The following is a 21,962-nucleotide window of genomic DNA, read 5'->3' as shown; positions in this document are numbered from 1 at the left end:
AAAGGGGAAAGTCATTGGTTCTGCTTTCTGAATGGCTGCGAACTATCCTCACCACCTCTTTGTGTAGGAGCTTGCCATTGTCTGCCTCTAAACGATCCTTGGGATTGCCCTCTGCCCCTCGGGCGCCTGTATCTACCTCTTTGGGGTCTGTCCGTGGCTGGAAAGGACCAATTTTTGGAAGGCCAATTTCTACTGAAACGTGGGCGTTGTACCTGTAGAAAATCTTTCACTGTTTGCATTGATTTAGCCTTTTCCTCCATTTTCTTTAATACCTCCTCAGCATTAGCACCAAATAATACATCCTTTTGTAGAGGGGCATCTAGTAATTTAGCTTTGACATGATCTGGTAAGGTTTGTTCCTTGAGCCAGGCATGTCTACGTATGACTGATCCTGTAACAGCAGCTCTACATGAGGCCTCTAGAGCATCAAAACCACATTGCAAGGTATGTTTACCCACTTGTTCTGCACTATGCATCAAATCCTGCAACTCCTTCAAGTCTGGTTGTTCAGGTTGTGACATTTTACTTCTCAATTGTGATAACAGAAAGTGTTGGTACTTTAGCATATGGAACTGGCAGTTTAATGCCCTCATGGTTAAGGTGGCTGAGGTATATACCTTTTTTCCCCAGCTTTCTAAGGATCTGGAATCTCTCTCGGAAGGTAATGGATTTTTAGCAGTGGAGGCCTTAATTCCCTTGGGGCCCTGTGAGATAGTTTCTGGGTCAGCAGCATGGCTTTTGTATAGAAATTGGGGTGAGTCAGGAACCCGGTAGTACCTGTCAGGCTTGACTGGGGCTGGAGGTAAAGAATCCGGGTTAAGGCAGGCCTCCGAGTACACATCATCTAGTATGTCCAAGACAGGAGGTATAGCCAGAGGCCTGTGCTGAGGTAGCAAGAGAAATTCCCAAAGTCTTTTCTTGGAATCTGAGTACTCTTAGCCTTCCCAGTGGAAGTGTTCCCTTAAGGTATGCAAGGTTTCCCCAAATGAGTAATCCTCTGGGGGGATACAGAGGGAATGGACTCCTCTGCATCAGAATCTTCAAAAGGGGAGTAAGAATGTTCCTGTTCATCAGAGTGCTCTGATATAATGGAGGCCTGATCAGAGGAGGGGAATTCTTCCTCCACTCTGGGCATTTTGTCCGGGGGGGGGGGGGTTTGAGAACCCCTGATAAGAGTAATTAAATCTTCAGCCATTTTAAGCATCTGTTTTTTAGGCATGGGGCCTGGAGATGGGCCTTGTGTAGCTTGTCTCTTAGAATGCATGGCTGCTTTAGACTTAGTGAAAGCCTTGATGGAAAAAGAAGAGGAAGGTCTGAAGACACCTTGAGAGGATGCAGACCTGTCTACATTTTGAGATTCACCACCAAGAGTGGCTTTGGTATCTGTAGTCGGGGTGTGGGCCGAGGAGCCTGCGACCTTGGGCACAGAAGACACCGCCAATGAAGTGTCGTCGGTAGTCAGGGGATGCGTAGGCGCCTCGCTGAGAACCGGACCACCTGTAGTCGGCTTTGGCGTGGTGTCGGTAGAGGCCGCGGACCTCGTGTCGGTCCTTATCTTTGCGCTTTTTAGACAAAACTGGAGTCGGAGTATCCGACGACATAATATAGTTACATTTTTTGCCAAAATAATGCTGGGCGAACTCCGCCCGACGCTTAATGGTGCGTTTGTTGAATGTAGCACAAAAGCGACAGACCGAGACGTCGTGGTCTGGGCCTAAACAAGGAATACAGAGGGAATGGAAATCCTTATGCGGTATTTGCTTCCCACATGAAATACAATTATTAACTTTGTCTGACATCGGTCTGAGGCAAGAAAAGTTTCCCCAACAGGGTACTTAGCTTTCAAGAAGACTTCGGTTGCAAAATTTTCGTAATTTCAGGAGCTGGCCAACTGGCACTTGCGAATTGCTTCTGCTTCGGGCACCGCGCGGCAAGAAAGACTGACGAAAATGGTGTCGGCTGGTTCTTTTATATCCCTGTCGCACTGACGTCATGGAAGAAGCGACGACAACCGACGCCGGACCTAGACTTTGGAATTCGGCCGACCGAGGACCCGCCTGACGGCAGGACAACCCATCTGTTATGACTGCAGCTGTATGCACGATGAACATCAGGTGGAATAGCAAGAGGTCTGTGCTGGGGTAATAGAAGGAACTCTCGGAGCCTTTTCTTAGAATCTGAGTAATCCTGGCCTTCCCAGTGGAAATGTTCCCTTATGGTATGTAATGTTTCCCCAAAGGAGTAGTCTTCAGGGAGATGCTGAGGGAATAGAGTCTTCAGTATCAGAATCCTCATAAGGTGGAAAAATGGAATCCTGTTCTTCAGAAGAATCTGAGGAGAGAGAAACCTGGTCAGAGGATGCATAATCCACCTCATGTCTTGGTCTTTTATCAGGAGGGGGATGGGAACCCCTGATAAGGGTAATTAAATCTTCAGCCATCTTAAGCATCTGTTTCTTAGGCATGGGGCCTTGCCCTGTTGACGGATGAACAGTTTTCTTAGGTTTTAAAGGAGTTTTAAGTTTAGCATAAGATTTAATGGTGAGTGTAGTCAGTCTGAAGACACCTTCTGTAACCGAAGGTGTTTCCTCTGCACCGGTGTCGGTAGGTGGCTGTGTCGGCCTAGTAAACTCCACGTGGGAGTCGGCAGCTGTCTGGGGTTCCAGCTCTGTGGTCATCAGGGGCTGCGTAGGCGCCTCACTGAAAACCAGAGAACTGGCGACAGGCCCAGCTGAGGCCTCGGGGTCTAGCTTATACCTAGGCTGCCTGTCCTTATTCTTGCATTTTTTAAGAATTGCGGTCGTCGGCTGCTCCGACGGCAAGATATAATTGAATTTCCTACCAAAATAATGCCGTGCAAAGTCAAAACGGCATTTGATAGTGCGTTTATTAAACCTAGCACAAAACCGACAACCTGTGATGTCGTGGTCTGGGCCTAGGCAAGGAATACAATAGGAATGGAAGTCCTTATGAGGTATTTGCTTCCCACAAGAAATGCAATTGTTAACTTTTTCTGACATCGGACTGAGGCAAGAAAATGTTCCCCAACGGGGTACTTAGCTTTATTGAAGACTTCGGACTGAAATTCAAATCGAAAATCTCAGGTGTCGGCCGACCGGCACTTGCGAACTGCTTCTGCTTCGGGCATCGCGCGGCAAGAAAGACTGAAGAAAATGGCGTAGGATGCCTCTTATATACCCCTGATGCACTGACGTCAGGGAGGAAGCGACAGCAACCGATGCCAGACCAAGACTTTGGAATTCGGGCCGACTGCGGGACCGCCTGAAAGCAGGATAACCCAAGTGTGATTACTGCAGCAGGGTAACACAATGAACATCGTAGTAGCTATCATCCTGACAAACATCTTTGGCAGCAGTTTTAAGCTGAATTTTGCTTGTGCCCTTTTTCACTTTGCCCACAGTACTGTGATAGTCCCTCATATGCACCAAACCAAAGTTAATAAAAAAATATATTAAAAAGAGTAGGTAATATAAAAAGGGGTATGAGCTAACCAGGTCTCTTTTTACATGGCTTTGGTTAAAGGAAGAACAACCCATCTTCCCAATGAATCTAGATATCAGAAGGATTTAGCAGAGGAGGTACAAACTGCCTAATGGGCTAAGGTCAAATACAAGCTGATGAGCAAATATGAGGCATGAATCTAGTTGGCTTTGAAAGATGGAAGGCTTTCAAGGGGTGGCTAAGCATTATCTAACCTATAACATATTAGGGTTTTAGGGTGTTGGTCTACCATCAGCTATGGTGTGCAGTACTTTGTAGTGCATACAATTGTTTTTTGGGGAGGGGTAAGTCTACAAATGCTAGAACTAAACAATACGGATGAACAAGGTGGAGAGTGCAGCACAGCTCCCTTGAGACAACCACAGTGATATAGTACATTTAAATTATTAAGGTGAGGACTAACAGATGACATTCTAAAGTGTGCTGAATATGAGATGCTACCTCTTTGGCTGACAGTCTCATTTGTTTGACTTCATGGAATCTGTACTAAATCTATTCAGTGAATTATAAAAAAAAGTCGATTTTAACATTATTATGGAATGAAACAGAAAAAAGGAAGATTACTAAGTGCATAACTTAAGATTACTTATATGTGAACCAAGGAGTATAAAGTACAATGTTGCATTTTTTTTTGTTGCCCTGGCTATAAAGCATGGCTGAAAATGTAGCCAGTTATGTGCTACATTTATTGGGAGGGAAGCCAATGTTCCACTATCATATGTTTCTGTAAGATTACTTACACTGTATGTGTTACTTTCAGGTTGCCTCTATCAAGATAGCATAACTATGTTACTCTGCATATAAAGAATTTGTTCATTTATATCCAGCTTAATACAATGTTAACAATTCATAATATGGCTAAACATAATGCTTCATGGAGTTTGCATAGGCACAACGGTATATAAATTTCACATGCGTTCCTTTAAATGTTACACAAATGTAAAGAATATGTTTGGGTATTTAAAGAGCAAGTCACCTGCAGTGTATTATTAATAACACAGCATAAATAATTATTTCTCATGTAAATTCTGCTCTCAGATATAAACAAACTGTTGCCATTATTGTAAATGTTCTACACATGTACTCCATATGCTATTGTACATGCACTCTAACTTATTACAATCTATTACATATTCTGGAGCATTTTCTCTGGACCTTCTCTGTAAATAGGCGGGGCTGTGATGAATGTCCTACTTATCAAAAGAGAGGATCATTTTAGGGTGCTTTAGCATAACTGGAATAATGATTACTGCTGTCTTACGAAGAAAGACATTAGTTCCTTTATACTCCTTTGCCAAAGATTAGACGGAAGGAGGAGGGGTTAGTTGGCTAGCTTCAAAAAAGGAAGATATGCCCCTCACAATCACGAGAATTATGGGATACAGTTAGGAGTATATAAATGAAATTAGCATATAGAGAAGTGTCAACCAGACAGGGCACTGAGACATTCAGTCCAAACTGACATCAGCATCAAATAAGACCGCTAGAAAAGTGTTATCTTTCACCCATCTGGTTATTTCCAATCAGATAAAAAAACACTGGACCCAACCACTGCAAGGCAGCCTGTGGAGTGCTGCTCAACTCTGTAGAGAAAATCAACTTTAGTTGGGGGAACTGATGGAAGAAGATAATAGCCCCTTTCAGCGCAAAGTTACCAGAAACATACCCTAGGGACTCAAAAGCCCGCTCCTGTGGGAAATATTGCAGATCTTGTGCTCAAGCAAAGAAGGCTGGCAACAATGGTACTGTGAGGTGTTTTTCTGATCACACTTATGGTTATCAGCAGATGAGTGGAATGCTGACCTCTTTCTAGACTTAAATGTCAATAATCAGAGACACTGTTACCAACAAAATGCTGTCACGATTAAAATTTTGATATACACTCTCAAATCTTCTCAACAGTAAGACTGACCTTTGATAAAGTGTGCTAATTCTCAAGCTTAAGAATGCCCTGGCACTGAACCCCCTCCATTCAGCAAAAACACCCAAAAATGCAGGTAGATGAAAATAAAATATTTAGATATGCCCTCCTTACAAATATGATGTACCACCACTGTATACTATATGATCAGCTACACTGGCTTCCTATTACGAACAGGGCCACTTACTTTCTAAGTACTCCGTCTTTAAACATTCTAACACTTGAATATTGTCCCCTCTTAAAACAGCAATCTAAACCAGGGAGCAAAGTTAGCCCCTTAAAAGCTGGCAAGAAAACTCACTGACACTCATCAGACCTAGATTCAAAACTACTATTGGTGAAAAAGCTATCTCAAGAAAAAAAAAAACATCATATGGAACCAATGGCCTGCAGAAATAAAAAAAAACCTCTGAAACTCTAACATCATTCATGAACTATTTTAAGCAACATTTACAAAATGAATATAAGAACACCTATTTTTGAGACACTTGCAAAATGTTTGCAGTTTACAAAGGCATACAGTTTATGAACATGTAGTGTTGAATATATTAACCAGAACTGTATACGTTGTAAACTCCAACACCAAATAACTGCTGTACTGTAACAATTTGTTCTGTAAAGTATCACTGTTGGCTTTCACGAAAATATACTTACGGCAATTTCTTTCTTTACCAGTCAAATATCTGTGTAGTTTGCTATATTGGAGCAAGTAAATAACTTCCAGGACTTACTTAATTTCAAGCAATCTCTGTGACCACAGCACTCAAGACAAACCTCACTGTACCTCAACCACTCTGTCAAACTCAGAGCCAGTAAATAATTTCCAGGACCTACTTAATTTCAAGCAATCTCTGTGACCACAGCACTCAAGACAAACCTCACTGTAACTCAACTACTCCAGTCAAACTCAGAGCCAGTAAATAACTTCCAGGACCTACTTAATTTGTATGTGTATATTGCTTTCTAGTGCAGCTCCTAAACTAGGCTGTATGCACACCACCGAACCTAATTTGCAGTACCCCTGTTCTTCCGTAACTTCACTGATTGTTTTCTTTCTTCCTCACCTAGTATCGACACGTTTCTGCTGCTCTTGCTCTCAATATTCACTAATAGGATGAGCTGCCAATTTCCCTAACGATTTTTACTTTAGTTTTCCCTCCCAGCATGCCTTGCAGCATTTAAAAAGACATAACTGGATTTACGCCATCCTTTTCTTCTCCTCCCTACCACTATCTAATCGCAGAGTTCGGGTCCCGCAGTGGTGTGCTGGAGCCGTTTTTGGCATTCCAATTGCTGTTATATGGTTTCTTGGACTGAAATTGCATCGAGACATCTTTTATAGCATCTATCATTCAGTGACGTAATACTGAGTTTTTGGTGTCCTAGTTGCCATTTTGGTATTGCGGACTTAAATTGTATGTGCTACTGTCTCCACAGTGCCCTTCACACAGCTAAGTAATTTAGAGTTAGTTTTTAGCTTGTATCCATTACATTACCTGTAATTTAGACATAGTTTTTAGCTTGTATCCATTATATTACCTGTAAACAGACCTAGGGTACTGCACTTGTAACAGACTGCCCGTTTTCCCACTACGCACATGATGTATTAACCAGGATTGTCTCATTTCTTTACCTTCCATCTGATTAAAGGTTAAATAACTTTCGGCTAGTTTTGTAAAATTTGAAGGACATGTTGCATTATCTAGCAAGCTTGCCCAGAATGCAATAAGATATGTGCTTTCCATGTACATTTAGTATTAGTGGATATGATTCTTAATTTTACATCCTGCATGAAATGTGAGACACTAACTTTATGAATGCCTCTATTACTGCTACATATCCTGTTTTACGTTTACTTAGGGTTGGAATATCTAGTGTTGCTAGACAACCTACTGTAAAAATACCTTTGGACTGAGAATGCCTGCTAGTAGACTTGTATACTTGATTGATACTTGATATAGCTGAATCTTATATACCTGCATTTTAGTAAAGTAAATCATTTGTCAGATGCAATTGCTGAGTTGTTACTGGGCAACAACTGTGTGCTACGTCATATATACTTGCTTGTATATTTGTATTAGTAAGGGTGCCAAGTCATATACATTTGTTTGTATATTTGTCTCACTAGTTATATATCTTCCCCTATCTGCTTCTGTTTGCTGTACTCTCCTCTCAATGGTCAGAAAGCTTAACATCAGACTATCACAGCTTTTGGTTACTAACACCTATCCTATCTACTGCTGTTCACCTCTGGTTATCTCTTTCTCCTCCTCCTCTACTGTCTCCTCTTTCTTTCTTATCCTATCTCCTCTCACCTCTTAGCCATTTATTCTTTTGTTGTCTCCTCTCTCTATTATTCCATCTTTCAACTCTATATTCTCAGACCATTACTTAGACTTGCCTTACTCTCCTATATCAACACCCAGCTCATTTGCCTTCCTACCTAAATTTATCTGTCTTTTTCTTCCAGCAAGCAATCTTTGTGACCACACCAGGCAAGACCAACCTCACTGTACCTCAACCACTCCAGTCCACACCTCTGGAACCCAGTCAAACTCGGAGCCAGTAAATAACTTCCAGGACCTACTTAATTTGTATGTGTATATTGCTTTCGAGTGCAGCTCCTACACTAGGCTGTATGCAAACCACTGAACCCACTTTGCAGTAGCCTTGTTTTCCTTGCCTTACCACCATGTTAGCTCTCTAATTTTTTTGTTGGACACCTGGAAACTGCACTTTTACAGTTTTAAATCCTCTCAAAGGGATATTGGCCCTACCAGTAATTAAACTCCCTCTCTTTACCTTAAGAAGCTTGTGTCCAGTTAATCATTATATCTGTAATATACGCCCCCCTCCACTTACCTGTAACTTCATTGATTGTTTTTTTTCTTCCTCAGCTGGTATCAGTGCATTTCTGCTGCTCTTGCTTCAACCCTCTCCGTTCGCCCTTGTTATGCTCGGGCTCACTCTGCTCCCCTACCCTATCCCAATTCCTACCCACCCTGACATCATCAGATTTATACTCTATTCTCATTAACTACACTCCTCCCCTTCACATCATCCCTCCAAATAGGTTAATTTACCCAACCATATCCCACACCCTCCCCTTTCTTTTTGTTGCATATTAATTAGGCTCAGCCTTGCTGATAATTATAATTCCCCTCTCCTCACACTCCATTCATCATGTCTCACTTTTACCTAGGCATCCCACTCCTTATTCTGCTTACACAACTCTCCTCTTACCACATCACAATCCCTACCCTGCTACAAAGCTATAAGGAAATCAGAAACCTTACGAAAAAACACACTTATCAAGATAAGAAAAACTTTTACAATACAGCACAATCCAATCACCTCTCCAACCCCCAAAAATTCTGGTCCACCATTAACAATATCTTACACCCTGGCAACCCCTCAACCCCAAGCCCCTTCCCTAATAACAAACCACTAGAGACTGCCACCCTGCTCAATAAATACCTCATAAACACCATCCACAAACTAACTCACTCTAACCATAACTCCAGTCCCCCCAACTTTTCCCCCACCTCTACTTATATTAACAAAAATCCTTTCTCTTTTAAACCCATACCCACCTGCTTGTTCCCCATCTGCTGAAAAACTACCTCCGCTCTTTCTCCAGATTGCTGCTGATTCCATATCATATCCCATTTCTATACTAATAAATAGATCCACTGAAGAAAGCACAGTTCCTAACATCTGGAAAGACTTCTATACTAGTCCACTGCACAAAGGAGGTAACTCCTCAGACCCCTCTAACTTTCGACCTATAACCATTCTATCACCCGTTTCTAAAACTCTAGAAAAATGTATCCACTCTCAACTCCTTAAATACCTAATACAGGAAAACCCCCTAACCCCTACTCAGCATGGTTTCTGGCCTAACCACAGCACTGCTACAGCCCTGTTATCCTTTACTCATACAGTTGCTGAGGCCAGCGATATTAACCAACTTGTGCTCTGTCTCTTCCTTGAGTTATCCAAAGCTTTCAATAAAGGGTCTCACTCGAAACTATTAACAAGACTACAATCCAAAAGAGTTCCAGACCAGTAACCACAGGAAGCAATGAGCCAAGTCACAGCATAAATCCATAGAAAATACATTTATTCACCGCAAACAATTCGTTAAGCGCTTTTGTTCAAGTGTATACTGAACTTCATCAGAACAATTAAGTCAATCTCAACTTAGTAATTATAAGATTTCAAAAAATTGCACGACCAGCAAAGAGTGAACACTTAAAGACACAGAGATACAAATAAAGAGACATTGCAGAGTCTGAGAGTGGAAAGGCATATCCAAAACCACCAGGTTTCCATGGAAATGGCCCTTCATCCAATCAGCGTGAGGCAGAGGCTTCAAGGGAAGGAGGAGACAACTAGGCCTCAGAATCCACCCCCTTAGACTTAGAAACAATGTGACATTCAGAGAGAATCAGGAATTACCAGCACTATGCACTATCCTTAACCCCTCCCTAACCCTAAGGTCTGTAACTACCACACACGTCCCCTACAGACTTACACCCAAACAAAACAAATAATCCACATACATACATTTAACAAAACCCTACCTCCAACACTACTAAACCCCACATAAAACTATATATGCACTATCCTTAACCCCTCCCTAATCCTAAGGTCCGTAACTACTGCACACTTCCCCTACGAAAATATACACAAACAAAATAAATAACCTACATACATACATACATTTAACAAAACACTACCTCTAACCCTACACTAAATCTAACATACATTACTTATCCAAGCACTTACCTTAACCCGCACCCTATCCTAAACTCTGTAACTATCCAACACTTACCTTATGCAGTTAATCCACAGACGGGCCAACCATGGAAATTTGATATTTCCATTTTTGCGGTTTTCGACGTTCACTCTAAGTCCACTTCGCGCTATACGGTTTGCCGTTTACGTATTCACGTAAACGTCTTTTCGCTTTCCTAATATAGACCCGGAACTTTGTGCTATGCATGCAGATGTGTTAGCTAAAGGGTAGTCGTTTGTTCCATTAAAACATATGGGCTTGGTAAAAACTATTATTGTTGTAAAAATGTATACAAGAAAGTTGAATTTACATCTTTGGTTTAACAACAATGATTCTACTAATAGGGTAAGCACCGATCCTTGAAGGCGAACTGCCGAGGTACCAGATCATTCAATAAAAGGAAAGCAAGTTACTGGTGAAGTACTGGCTGGCTGTGTGTTTTTTTAAGCACCGAGTTAAAACTGTGTTTAATCCTCCATTGCACTCTTTCATTAATATGTATGAGAAAAGTTGCAAAAATGCAATTAGAACGTTTAATAAGTGTTACAAGTCTAATAATTTTTGTAGCAATTTAAGTAGCCAGGAAGTTGACCTTCTTAAAGAATTAACTACAGATAGTAATATTAGGATTATGAAGCCTGACAAGGGGGGTGGGCTTGTCATTATGAATCATGTAGATTACGTGAACAGAATGAATTGCTTGTTATTCACTGATAGTTATCAGTCAGTATCAAAGAATGACATTTTTATTTATTTATTTATTTATTTAAATTTGTTGACCGGGAGTGTCCGACTGGATGTAGGTCCATTTTCAGCGGAGGCCCGGGGAGAAAAGCTCCACAGTTAAATTAAACAGACAGTATTTACATTGGATTACATAGTGATTAACAATTTACATAGCAATTACTTACAACATATTTACAGATGAAGAACATAGTACATCAGTAGACAACTAGAATCTTTATCTGTGAAGTGCATACCAGACATTGACAAATGTTACAAGAAGTAGTAGTTCGAGCTGTATAATAAGTACTGGCTTATGAGCATCTGAGCTTGCTATAATCAAGGTAGTTAGTGGAGTGGAAAGAAAGGTAGTGGTTGGATGGGGTGGATGATATCAGAGTGGGAGTTGCAAGGGCATAGCCAGCATGTTTTTAGTTGCGCTTTTAGTAAAGTTTTGAAGTGGGTGCATGATGGTATGGAGGTAATTGTGGGTGGGAGTGAGTTCCATAATTTGGCTATGGCGCAAGAGAATAGTGCTTCACCAGCAGAGTTATTGGCTTTAGTGATCTGCATGTGATTTTTGCTGCTGGATCTTAGTGGTCTGGTGGTGCGATAGGGTTAGAGTAGATTCTGGAGGGATGGGACATTTAGTGGATGGTTTACTAGTTTGTGGGCGAGTGAGAGTTGATATCACTGAAGGAGGTGAGGGAGTTCAAGCCAGCCCAGTTCAGCAAGTGAGAGACAGTGGTGACTACGGTAGGATGCCTCTGTGGCGAATTTGGCGATTTTGTTGTAGCAGGTCTCTAGCTTGTTTAGATCACATTGCCTTAGGTTGGTATATATTGGAGAGGCATAAAGTAGGGTGGAGATAAGGTGGGAATTTGCTATTGAAATCTTTGCTGCTTTGGTGAGAAATTTCTTATTTCTGTATAACGCTCCTAGTTTTTTGTGGACTTTTTTTATAGTCATGGATATGTGAATGTCAAATTTTAGTTTATTGTCTATTTCCACTCCTAGCAATTTGGTATGTTCAGTTGGGTATATAGTGGTGTTGTCTTTTGCCGTGATGTTAAAGTGAGAGTTGTTTTGAGTATGTTTTGTGGGTTGGAAGATGAGTAGTTTAGTTTTGTTTGGGTTGAGTATTAATCGGGCATCGGATAACCATGTTTCAACAGAGGAAAAGGCTTCCTGTGTGACTTTTTGCAGTTTTGGTAGGGACTGGGCTGAGCAGATGATGGTTGAGTCATCTGCGTATTGTATGAGTGTGCCATGTTTGGTGGCAGAGGCTAGATAATTGGTGTAAACTGAGAAGAGTAGGGGTCCAAGGATGGATCCTTGGGGAACCCCTATGGAGACAGGTAGTTGGGGAGATATGTCATTCTGCCATACAACGGATTGTTGCCGGTCAGACAGGTAACTCTGAAACCAGTTGGTGACCGATTGTGAGAAGGATAGGTTATTGAGGACAGAGATAAGTTGTTTGTGTGGGACCATGTCAAATGCTTTAGATAGGTCTAGGAAAGTAGCAGAGGAGAGATAGCCATTGTTTTTATGCTGAAGGATAGTGTTAGTAAAGGAGAGTAAGGCAGTGGTGGTGCTATGGTTTGGTCGGAAACCATGCTGAGTACTGGAAAGGAGGTTGTTAGTAAGGAGGTAGTCTGAGACCTGAGAGTGAATGCATTTTGTATAGTATTACAATAGTATTTTGGAGAGTGGAGAGAGAATAGCTATGGGGCGGTAATTGGTTAGTTCTGTGGAGGGTCCGCCTTTGTGGAGGGGAATTATATGTGATACTTTCCACAGTGTGGGAATGTAACTTTCTGACAGAGATCGGTTATCAAGATGGATTCTGGGTAGGCCAGAGCATCAGCTGCGATTTGTAGGTATTCACTTGGGAGGCTGTCTGCTGCTAATTTGGTGGGTTTAAGTTTAGTTAAGAGTTTTTTATGTTGGAGGTAGGTACAGGAGAAAAAGAGAAGGCAGTGGGGAGATTACTAGTTGAAGGTGTGGGTTGGAGAGGAGCGGGGTTGTGTTGCTTAGCTAGTGATAGTATGGTTTGGGTGAAGTGTGTGTTGAATGAGGTAGCAATATTTTCCGAGGAGTGAGGGATGTTAGGAGGAGGGGTACTGACTTTACCTGGGTGGAGGATGGAGTTTATGGAGGACCAGAATTGTTTGGGGCTGTGTTGTGAGTAGTCTAGGGCAGACTGGTAGTATTGGGATTTGTCCTGTTTTATCAGCTTTTTGACTCTATTAGGTAGTTCTAGGAATTTCTGTCTAGCTGAGGGGGTTTTGGTTTTGCGCCAGTGCTCCCAGGCTTTATCCCTGTTTTTCATTTCTGACTTAGTGGTTTTCTGTAGCCATGGGGAGGGTTGTGCTTTGGTTCTGGAGAATCTTATGGGGGCATGGTAATTAAGGATGCTCAGGAAGGTAGTATTAAAAAATTCAACTGCATCATCTAGACTGAGGTACTTTAGAGGATGCCAGTTACATTCTTTGAGGGATGAGATGAATGTGAGTGGGTTAAAGTTTAGTTTTTTACGTATTTGACGGTAGATGACAGGTTTAGCTTGGTACAGGTATTTTTTGAGTAGGAATGTTGGGGAGTGATCACTGAGGCTATCTGATAAGCAGCCTGTTATATATGACTGGGGGCTCTTACTGACTAGTATCCAATCCAGGGTAGTGTCCAATCCAGGGTAGTGTGCTTGGTGGAGGTTTTATTTATCCTGGTTGGTGACTGGACTAGTTGAGTGAAGCCATGAAGGTGTACATGATGGGTTGGATTGTTGCCAGAACAGGATTGCCAGTCAATATTGAAATCACCTAAGATGATAGTTTCTTGGGGGAGATGGTGGGTAGACCAGCTGAGGAAGTTTTCTAGGGGAGGGATGTTTTGGCCAGGTGGGAAGTAGCATCCAATTATGTTGATGACATACATGTTGGTTATCAAAAAATTGATGCAACTTTAAATGACTTGCGGCTTGAAAGAGGTATTTCAAAGCAAGGTTATGACTTTATGTTCAATGACAAACCAGTGGTGGCAAGCATGTTTGGAATCCCAAAGATTCATAAGGACATTAGTAACCCCACATTCCATCCTATTGTGAATGCTAGTCAAAAATGTATTATATTGCAAACTTCTTGGATGAGAAATTTAAGTCAGACGTAGTTAATATTCAACAGGTTTGTAAAGACTCCTGGAAATTTTTGAAAATACTGAATGAAACAGAATTCTCTTATGATGCTATATTTGCGACTATTGACATACACAATCTTTTTTCTGTAATAGCCCATGATATTGGGTTAAATTGGTTAGAAAAGCACTTGCAAAAACATGCAGGGTATACGGCAAATGAAGCTTATGCTTGGTGTACCCTTAAGGAATTAGTATTAAAACAAAAATATTTGTATTTTGAAGGACATTTTTTTAGACAGGTGACTGGAGTTGCTATAGGGGCAGCATGTGCCCCCACATTTGCCAACTACATTATGTCATTCTAGGAAGAACACTACATATTTAATGGACCCTATGTGGGAATCTGGGTGTCGTATACAAGATTTTTGGATGACATTTTTATGTTGTAGAAAGGGCCTTCAAATATATTAAGTGAATTTTTGGAATACATAAATAATGCAGTTGAGTTTTTAAAATGTTCTTGTACATGGGATACAGAATCCATTGCTTACTTAGATATAAGAGTATCAAAGGATAGGATGAACAGTAAATATGTCTCCAATGTATACTGAAAACCTACATTTTTGAATTTGTACCTTCAGTATTCAAGTGGACACCTACAATATCAGAAAAAGACTGTAGTTAAAGGCCATTTTGTGTGAGTATCCCGTATGGTTTCAGAACACACCAATTTTTTGACTGAATGCGGGAAACTTACGGATTTTTTTCTGCAAGAGGTTACCCTTGTGAGTTAGTTAATAGCATTAAACTTGAGGTAGTACATACAAGTGAAAATTGCACTTACTTTCCCATTTTAAATAGCAATCAAAGTATGCTATCTCCAGTTGACAATGCAGGTCAACTGGATAAAATGGTATTTATTACTACCTATTGTTTTGATTCACAAGAAATAGTGAACATTATGCACAATAATTTTTGGATTTTTTTCTAATTATATTGACATAATACAAAAACTTGGGACAAAGCCTAGGTTAGTGTTTAGAAAGGACACATCTTTTAAAAAAATATTAGAAAGGGGTAACACCCATGGTTTGACAAACCCACGCAAAAAAACTGGCACATACAACTGTGAGAGTTGTTGCCAGTGTAAACACATACTTAGCAAGGAGCATGCGGTCATAGCTAACAGAAAATATGGATGTAACCAATATTTCAATTGCAATTCTTGCAATGTAGTATATGCAGCTTTATGTGACACATGTCCAAGTTTTTACATAGGGAAGACTTCAAGGAGACTAAGAGATTGAATATACGAACATTTTTCAGATATAAAAAAATAAAAAACTTACCAATGCATTGTACAGGCACATTAGTATTAATCAGGGACATGATTTTAAATTTTATGTTTTAGATTATGTTAAGTTTAATGAACACTGTAAAACTACTGCAGCACATTTAAATTATAAGGAAGTTTTATGGCAGATTAAGTTTAACACAACTGTTCAACCGGGATTAAATGAGTGTTGTTCATTAGCTCCCATTTTAATAATTGAAGTATTATGATATTTAGATGTGTGTGTGGGGGGTTACTTGGTTTAGAATTAGAATTTTTAAATCTTTGTGTCTTTAAGTGTTCAGTATTTGCTGGTCATGTGACTTTTGAAACTGTATAATTACTAAGTTGAGATAGATTTAATTGTTCGGATGAAGTTCAGTATACACTTGAACGGAAGTGCTTAATGAATAGTTTGTGGTGAATAAATATATTTTGTGCTGTGACTTTGTTCATTGCTTCCTGGTTTGCTGTGGTTACTAACAAGACTAACTGAACTCAGACGCTCTCCTGCCACTGTAGTGGTTCTCCAGCTCCCTTTCTAACAGACTACAATCTGTCTGATGGCTCACTTCTTGCTCACTCCCTTCTTGCCTGAAAAACAGGGATTCTCCAGGGTTCTATCCTAGGCCCCCTTCTATTCAATATCTTTATCAACAAGCTCCACTCTGTCTGCAACCACTCTACTCTTATCCAATACACAGATGACTCCACCCTCATCACCTCCTCTAATAACATATCTCATCTCCCTTACCTTACTCAAAACACATTTAACTCCATCGAAAAATGGCTTAATGAAAACCAGCTTATCCTAAACCCCAAGAAAACAAAATCACCAGATTTGCAACAAACCAACCTTACAAAACTCACCATTGCACTTACAACTGCAATGGCCTGAATTCTGCCACCAACTTCTTATAGCACAACTACAAATCACCCACTCCATCCTATACAAACCTACTGCTTGTCCCTTTCTCTCTACACTAGTCTCTTTCTACACGCCCCCCCCCCCCAGATCACTCAGAAGCTCTGAGCAACAACTCTTTGACATACATAAACCCAACAGAAATGTAGGTAAACTGGTCTACAACTACAAGGTGTATTTAGCCTGGAACAAACTTCCTAACTCCATTAGAAATGCCTCAAATTGTACTTGATTCAAAAAGCAACTAAAACTCTTCCTCTTAAACTCACGGATCTATCCTTGCCAGGATCCTACTTAACCATTCCCATCCTTCCGAACTTACCTCATATGTTCTAACTCATTTCCCTCCCTCTATGATAAACCTCATAGCTACTTTTTCCATTCTAACTCCCTTTATACTGTAGTTTCTCTATACTGGTAATGTCACATCTCAGTATCCACTGCATTTTTTAACAATGTAATTGTGTATGTATGTATTGTATTCTATGCATTGTATTATACTTTTGTTATTACTGAAACTCTTAGAGGTCATTGACTCCTTCAACCTCTATTTTTGTTCTTTCCTACAGATCAGCTATAAATACTTACTGTACACAGTCAATGATGCCACTTCCTGTCAACTGTAATTTATTTTTTTTTTGAAACTGTATTTTTTGGTGCACAATCCTTTTTGTTTTTGTATATTTCCTTGTACTATTTCACTCTAACTACTATATATAACTTAGAATACATCATTCTCTTTTACTGTGAAATTATTTATGTAAATACTCTGGAGCTTTTCTACTCGGCTCTCTACTGAAAATGGGCTTCTGGCCCAGTTGCACCATCATTCTCTTTTACTGTGAAATTATTTATGTAAATACTCTGGAGCTTTTCTACTCGGCTCTCTACTGAAAATGGGCTTCTGGCCCAGTTGCACCAACCCGGTTAACAAATGTCAAATAAATAAAATAAAATAAATAAATATTTAATGTATTTTGCTATCAAACCTTCTATAACTGAATATCAATTACTGTAGTGTACATATTGACTTTCTTTCCTGTTGTACATGTGTACCTGGGTTCTGACTGAAAAGTGTCAAACAGACCAGACAACTTACCTGGTTATCAAACTGAATAATAAAATAAAATAAATAAAATCACCACATATGAGTGTATAAATGCTGGCAAGACAGACTAGGTGGAAGACAGATTTATGGCCTGACTTAAGGCTCCCTTATTTTAGGCCTCTCTAGTCTTGTATGTCCTCATGTGAATAACCATCTGGTCTGTCCCTGTATTTTAGTTATCTCCGGTCACCACCATCCTGCAGGCCTTCACACAGATCTCTACTTTCTAACATAGATGCTCTAGTGCTGTCCACCTGAGGTGCTGAACTTCCTGCACTTCTTAATGTTGTGCTTCTGGACAATGCAAAAGTTGTAGCTCTTTCAGTGACTGTAGTTAGCGATATGGTGACCACAGGTCAAGGCTTAGACCTCTCAGATACGAAATGGAGTAACAGTCCAGTAATAAGAATGAGATCAAAACTGAGAAATCAGCTATTAAGATATGAGGGTCCTGGACCTATATGCATTAGTAGAAGGATGCTTCAGTGTGCTCATCTCAAGCTTAAGACAAGCAGCAGCCACTAACAGAGTACGAATAAAGAGAACTTTAGAGTCAAGGTAATGGAAAGGGCCCTCTTGACATAACAGCAGAATGCATGAATGCTGTAAGCAACATCCTTATTAACAAGTCTGGGATGCCCAGTGCTCTCTGTTAGGCTGGCACAGGCAGACATTTAAAGAATTCACAAGTGAAGATGACAAAACAAAACAAAAGGGCCACACCAGAGAGGACTTCAAGTGCCTGATATCCTACCAACAAAGACTCTCAGAGGGGAATTTGACAGACAAATAAGACTCAATGTCACTGTAAGTCTTCAAGAAACAAAAAAAGAAAAAAAAAAGCATTGCTAGAGTGGTAAATGTTAAAGAGAAGATAAACTCTGGGGTCTTAAACCTGGGTTTCAGGTGTCTCACTTTCCGACTTTCATGCCTTTATGGACAAGTGCTCTAGATCATCAAAATATTCATCTTTCCTCTCTGCTGAACATGGGACAGTGATGTAAATCTGAAGCTAGTCTTTCTGCTGAGTTTAAACACTGGTGGTAGCAACATTTTCCAATGTCAAGCTCTATCCTTAAATAATAAAGGCAGCCTCTGTGCAGGTGCAATATCAGAATCTGATGCAGTACCTACACTTATCAGGCTTTTTCTTGTTAGTCACAAAACACCAGAACATGGTAAATGATGCACCACAGTACAACAGAAGGAGTTCACAAATCTGAGATCAGTAAAGAAATGAGGACTGGCAGGGCATATACACAACCCTTATATCTGCCATAAGGAACAAGGCTGAACGGATACGAGAACTGAGGACTTAAGAAATGCCAAGCAAAAGAGCAGCAAAAAGCTATACTCATCACTTTATCCAAAGCATGGGGCTCAATAAAATACGATCTCTGTGGAGACAAAGGTTATCTAAGGCAATAAGAAATTTCAGTGATAACACGTTTCATTTGTCAGACTAACAGCAGAAACAAAGGACACATTTTAATATCACCCTAGTCTAGCAAGGTACTTACAAATGGTACCTTTGTAAAATAAATAAATAACAATAAAAGAACAATCTTACCTTGTCTAAGGCGTTCAACTACAAATGTGAAACCCGTTGTTCTAGGATGTAGGACGTACTCAAACTTCTGAAGACCATTCTTCTCAGCAAATTCATCACTTCGTACTTTTGTGTTTGCTAATTAAATGCACAAGAAAAATCAGTGAAATGCAAGCCCCATAACTGGATATTAGGTGCCCTGTTTTATCAGCTATCAAACCATATTGCAAGACACTGGACATGCAGACAAAGCACTTTCAATGTATGGAAATGTGAGAAAATCAGCAAAACTGATATCTTTAAAAAGACATTTCTGTACTTTATGCTATGTCAAACACACACACATATTTTTAGTACCACAAAAATCATCTGAAACTTTACATAAGCCGGCCACCAGATGTCATTCTCTTAATTTACTATGTGGCATACCCTGCTTAAAAAGGAATGTAGTAGCTCAGACACCAAAACAGTCTATGAAAATTCAGTAATCTCACCAGCCATAAATGATTAGTTCACAGGTTATTAACTGACAATGTTAAATGCACAGGTTGTTGTTATGAGACCAGTGTTAAAAGATAAAAAAGTGCAACTGCTGTACACCCAGTAGCAGGAAATAAATCTCTACACAGCTTGTTACTTTGCTCTACATGTCCAGGAATGCTAATTATGAATGCTGCTGCTGAAGACAGAAGGCTCAGTGTAGATTATAATGCATATACAGTAACTACACTTTCACAAACAAACAGAAAGTAGTGAAAGTGAATAGGCTGTACTTATCCACAGTAGACACTAATGCTTTTGTCATAATACTTTGGTTGTTCCAGTTGCCAGTCTGTGTGAGGCAGTAAAATGCATTAACACTTGGGTCTATGCTGGTTTACTGAATGTCCAAATTGTCACGACTATATGGTTGACAATTCAGTTCCCCAATAAACAAAAACACAAACAGCACCTACTAACAAAACAATGTTTTTGCAGGGGGGGCAAGTCTCCCTGCACCCTCACCCCACATGGGGGGTTTTATCCCCACATTCCCTGCTAATTTATACCAATTCCGAAATTGTACTACAGTGTGGAAAAAGGCAAATTCCCCGATCCCTACTGTACTGCAATCTCAGTCAGAATGGTTTGATAAACCAAATTATTGACCATATGGGTTTCGACAATTTGGACGTTTGATAATCTAACAGCCTTAACATTTACAACTAAGAAGGTATATATCTTTTCATTTTGTTCTGGTGCTTCATGTAATCTCAAGTCCATATTCTATTTATTCATGGGAGTGATTCTGGATATAGTCTTATGTTTAATGTACAATAAAAGTGCTACAGGACAGGAATGCATGACAGACAAGTATACAGAGAGAAATGGCATCATCTTAATGTCAGTTTCTCAGTGGCACTCATCTTTTCAAACTATCAAATGAAGTGCAGTGATGACAGAAACAGCAAACATTGTCTAATGAGTTCTGTTCCTACACTCCCCTGCCATTTTGCAACACAAACGAAGGAAAAGAATCAACTAGAACACGAGGGCATTAACAATAAATTACCTTTTCATAAGCTAAAACTTTAAAGTCATTAATGAGGACAGACAGAGTGCATCAACCTAGCAGTAATAGAAATCAAAATTTTGTACTAATTAGCTATGCAAGTTGAATTTTGCTGGATAAGGCAGTTAATCAGGGACATACAACAGGAAGGTGCTAATGCCTCATCAATAACTTTTCACATAGTTCCTCTCAAAATAAAGCTGCTTAACATTTTCTGACCCTCCACAATTGTGACAAATAGGTACAAGCCTTTCTCATCTGTCTAGCTCCCTCAAGTTATCTTCAGTCTTCAAATAAAAGAATATTAAGTGGCTTTTTTATGGATGATAACAAACAAAAGTCAAGCAAAAATGGTTTGATTGTTGTCTAACCACTAAAGCTCTAGATTTTTTTTTTTTTTTTGCATAAACACCATGTCATACTGGGGAAGATGATGAAATATCTATGGGTATTTAACAAAGAAAACTACACTTAACTATTCCATCTATATTTGCAATTAAGGTAAACCAAAAAGAATCAAAATAGCTAACCGTTATTTAATAAAAAGGAGAAAAAAAAACAGAATGACATCCTCCAGTCCTAAAATGGACAAACCAGTGACTAATCAGGAACCTAGAGATACCATCCCTGGGATTCAGAAACATTTATCAAATTGCAGTAGGCAATTCTGCAAGACAGGTGGACACTAGTATGGTGTGTGCAATTCAGAGATGCACTAAGCGCAAGCAGTAGAAACGAAACAGGACAGCTGCTTGAAGTATACGGTGATGGTTTCACAGTCAGATGGTAATGAGTGGCAGGAGTGTGCAGTTAGAACTTGTCTGATTGAAGACTACAGGAACAGGGCTCAGTTTTGAGATTTTTTTTACTGCTTAATAGGGTAATTTGTTTAAAAGCCATTTCTGATTGCTTGTAGTCATCTAAAGCTGAAGTGTATTTTTTACTGTTTGTAGTAGTTTAAAGCTATTTTAAGTGGATTTTCTAGTGTTTTTTTTTATCTTTTCAAAAAAATCTTTTTTTCCTGTTTTCCCACCTTTCTAAGCTAGTATAGTCCAGTTTTCAGGTTAGGGCTGTGTTACAATTTTCTGAGTTGCCCATACCTTACTTGGATAGAGGGAGGTTTCTCTATTCACCTATGAGAGAGGGAGCTTTGAGCAGCCATCTGACCCTGTAGGAGTGGTTCCAGCCCAGAAGTTAGTAGTTTATAGGCCATTTGGGGCTAATTTCTATCTCTTTCATTTCCCTGCTGTAAAAAACGTGTCTGCACGGTTTTGCACGTTCCGGGCAGCGCCGGTAAGCTAGGGCTAAATTTATCCCGGCTCCACCAAGTCTCCTCTTCAGTTTTTCCCGTGAAAGTAGTCTAACTTTCAACCTAAGCAATTAAAAAGCAT

General features: G+C 40.0%; 1 protein-coding gene across 1 annotated transcript in view; it reads right to left on the bottom strand.

Annotated features, from left to right (window-relative positions):
* LCLAT1 (lysocardiolipin acyltransferase 1) overlaps positions 1-21,962 on the bottom strand; it is a 1,316,330-nt gene that overhangs the window by 385,115 nt on the left and 909,253 nt on the right. Inside the window, exon 7 of the mRNA XM_044058897.1 lies at positions 19,041-19,157. Within this exon, the coding sequence (XP_043914832.1) occupies positions 19,041-19,157 (117 nt within the window). The remainder of the gene's footprint in view (positions 1-19,040; positions 19,158-21,962) is intronic.

The sequence above is a fragment of the Protopterus annectens genome, chromosome 1.part2 (assembly GCF_019279795.1).
Source record: "Protopterus annectens isolate FY-2018-M chromosome 1.part2, PAN1.0, whole genome shotgun sequence".
Taxonomy (NCBI): Eukaryota; Metazoa; Chordata; order Ceratodontiformes; family Protopteridae; genus Protopterus; species Protopterus annectens.
Note: the sequence above shows the minus strand (reverse complement) of the source record. Positions and strands in the feature narration are given on the sequence as shown.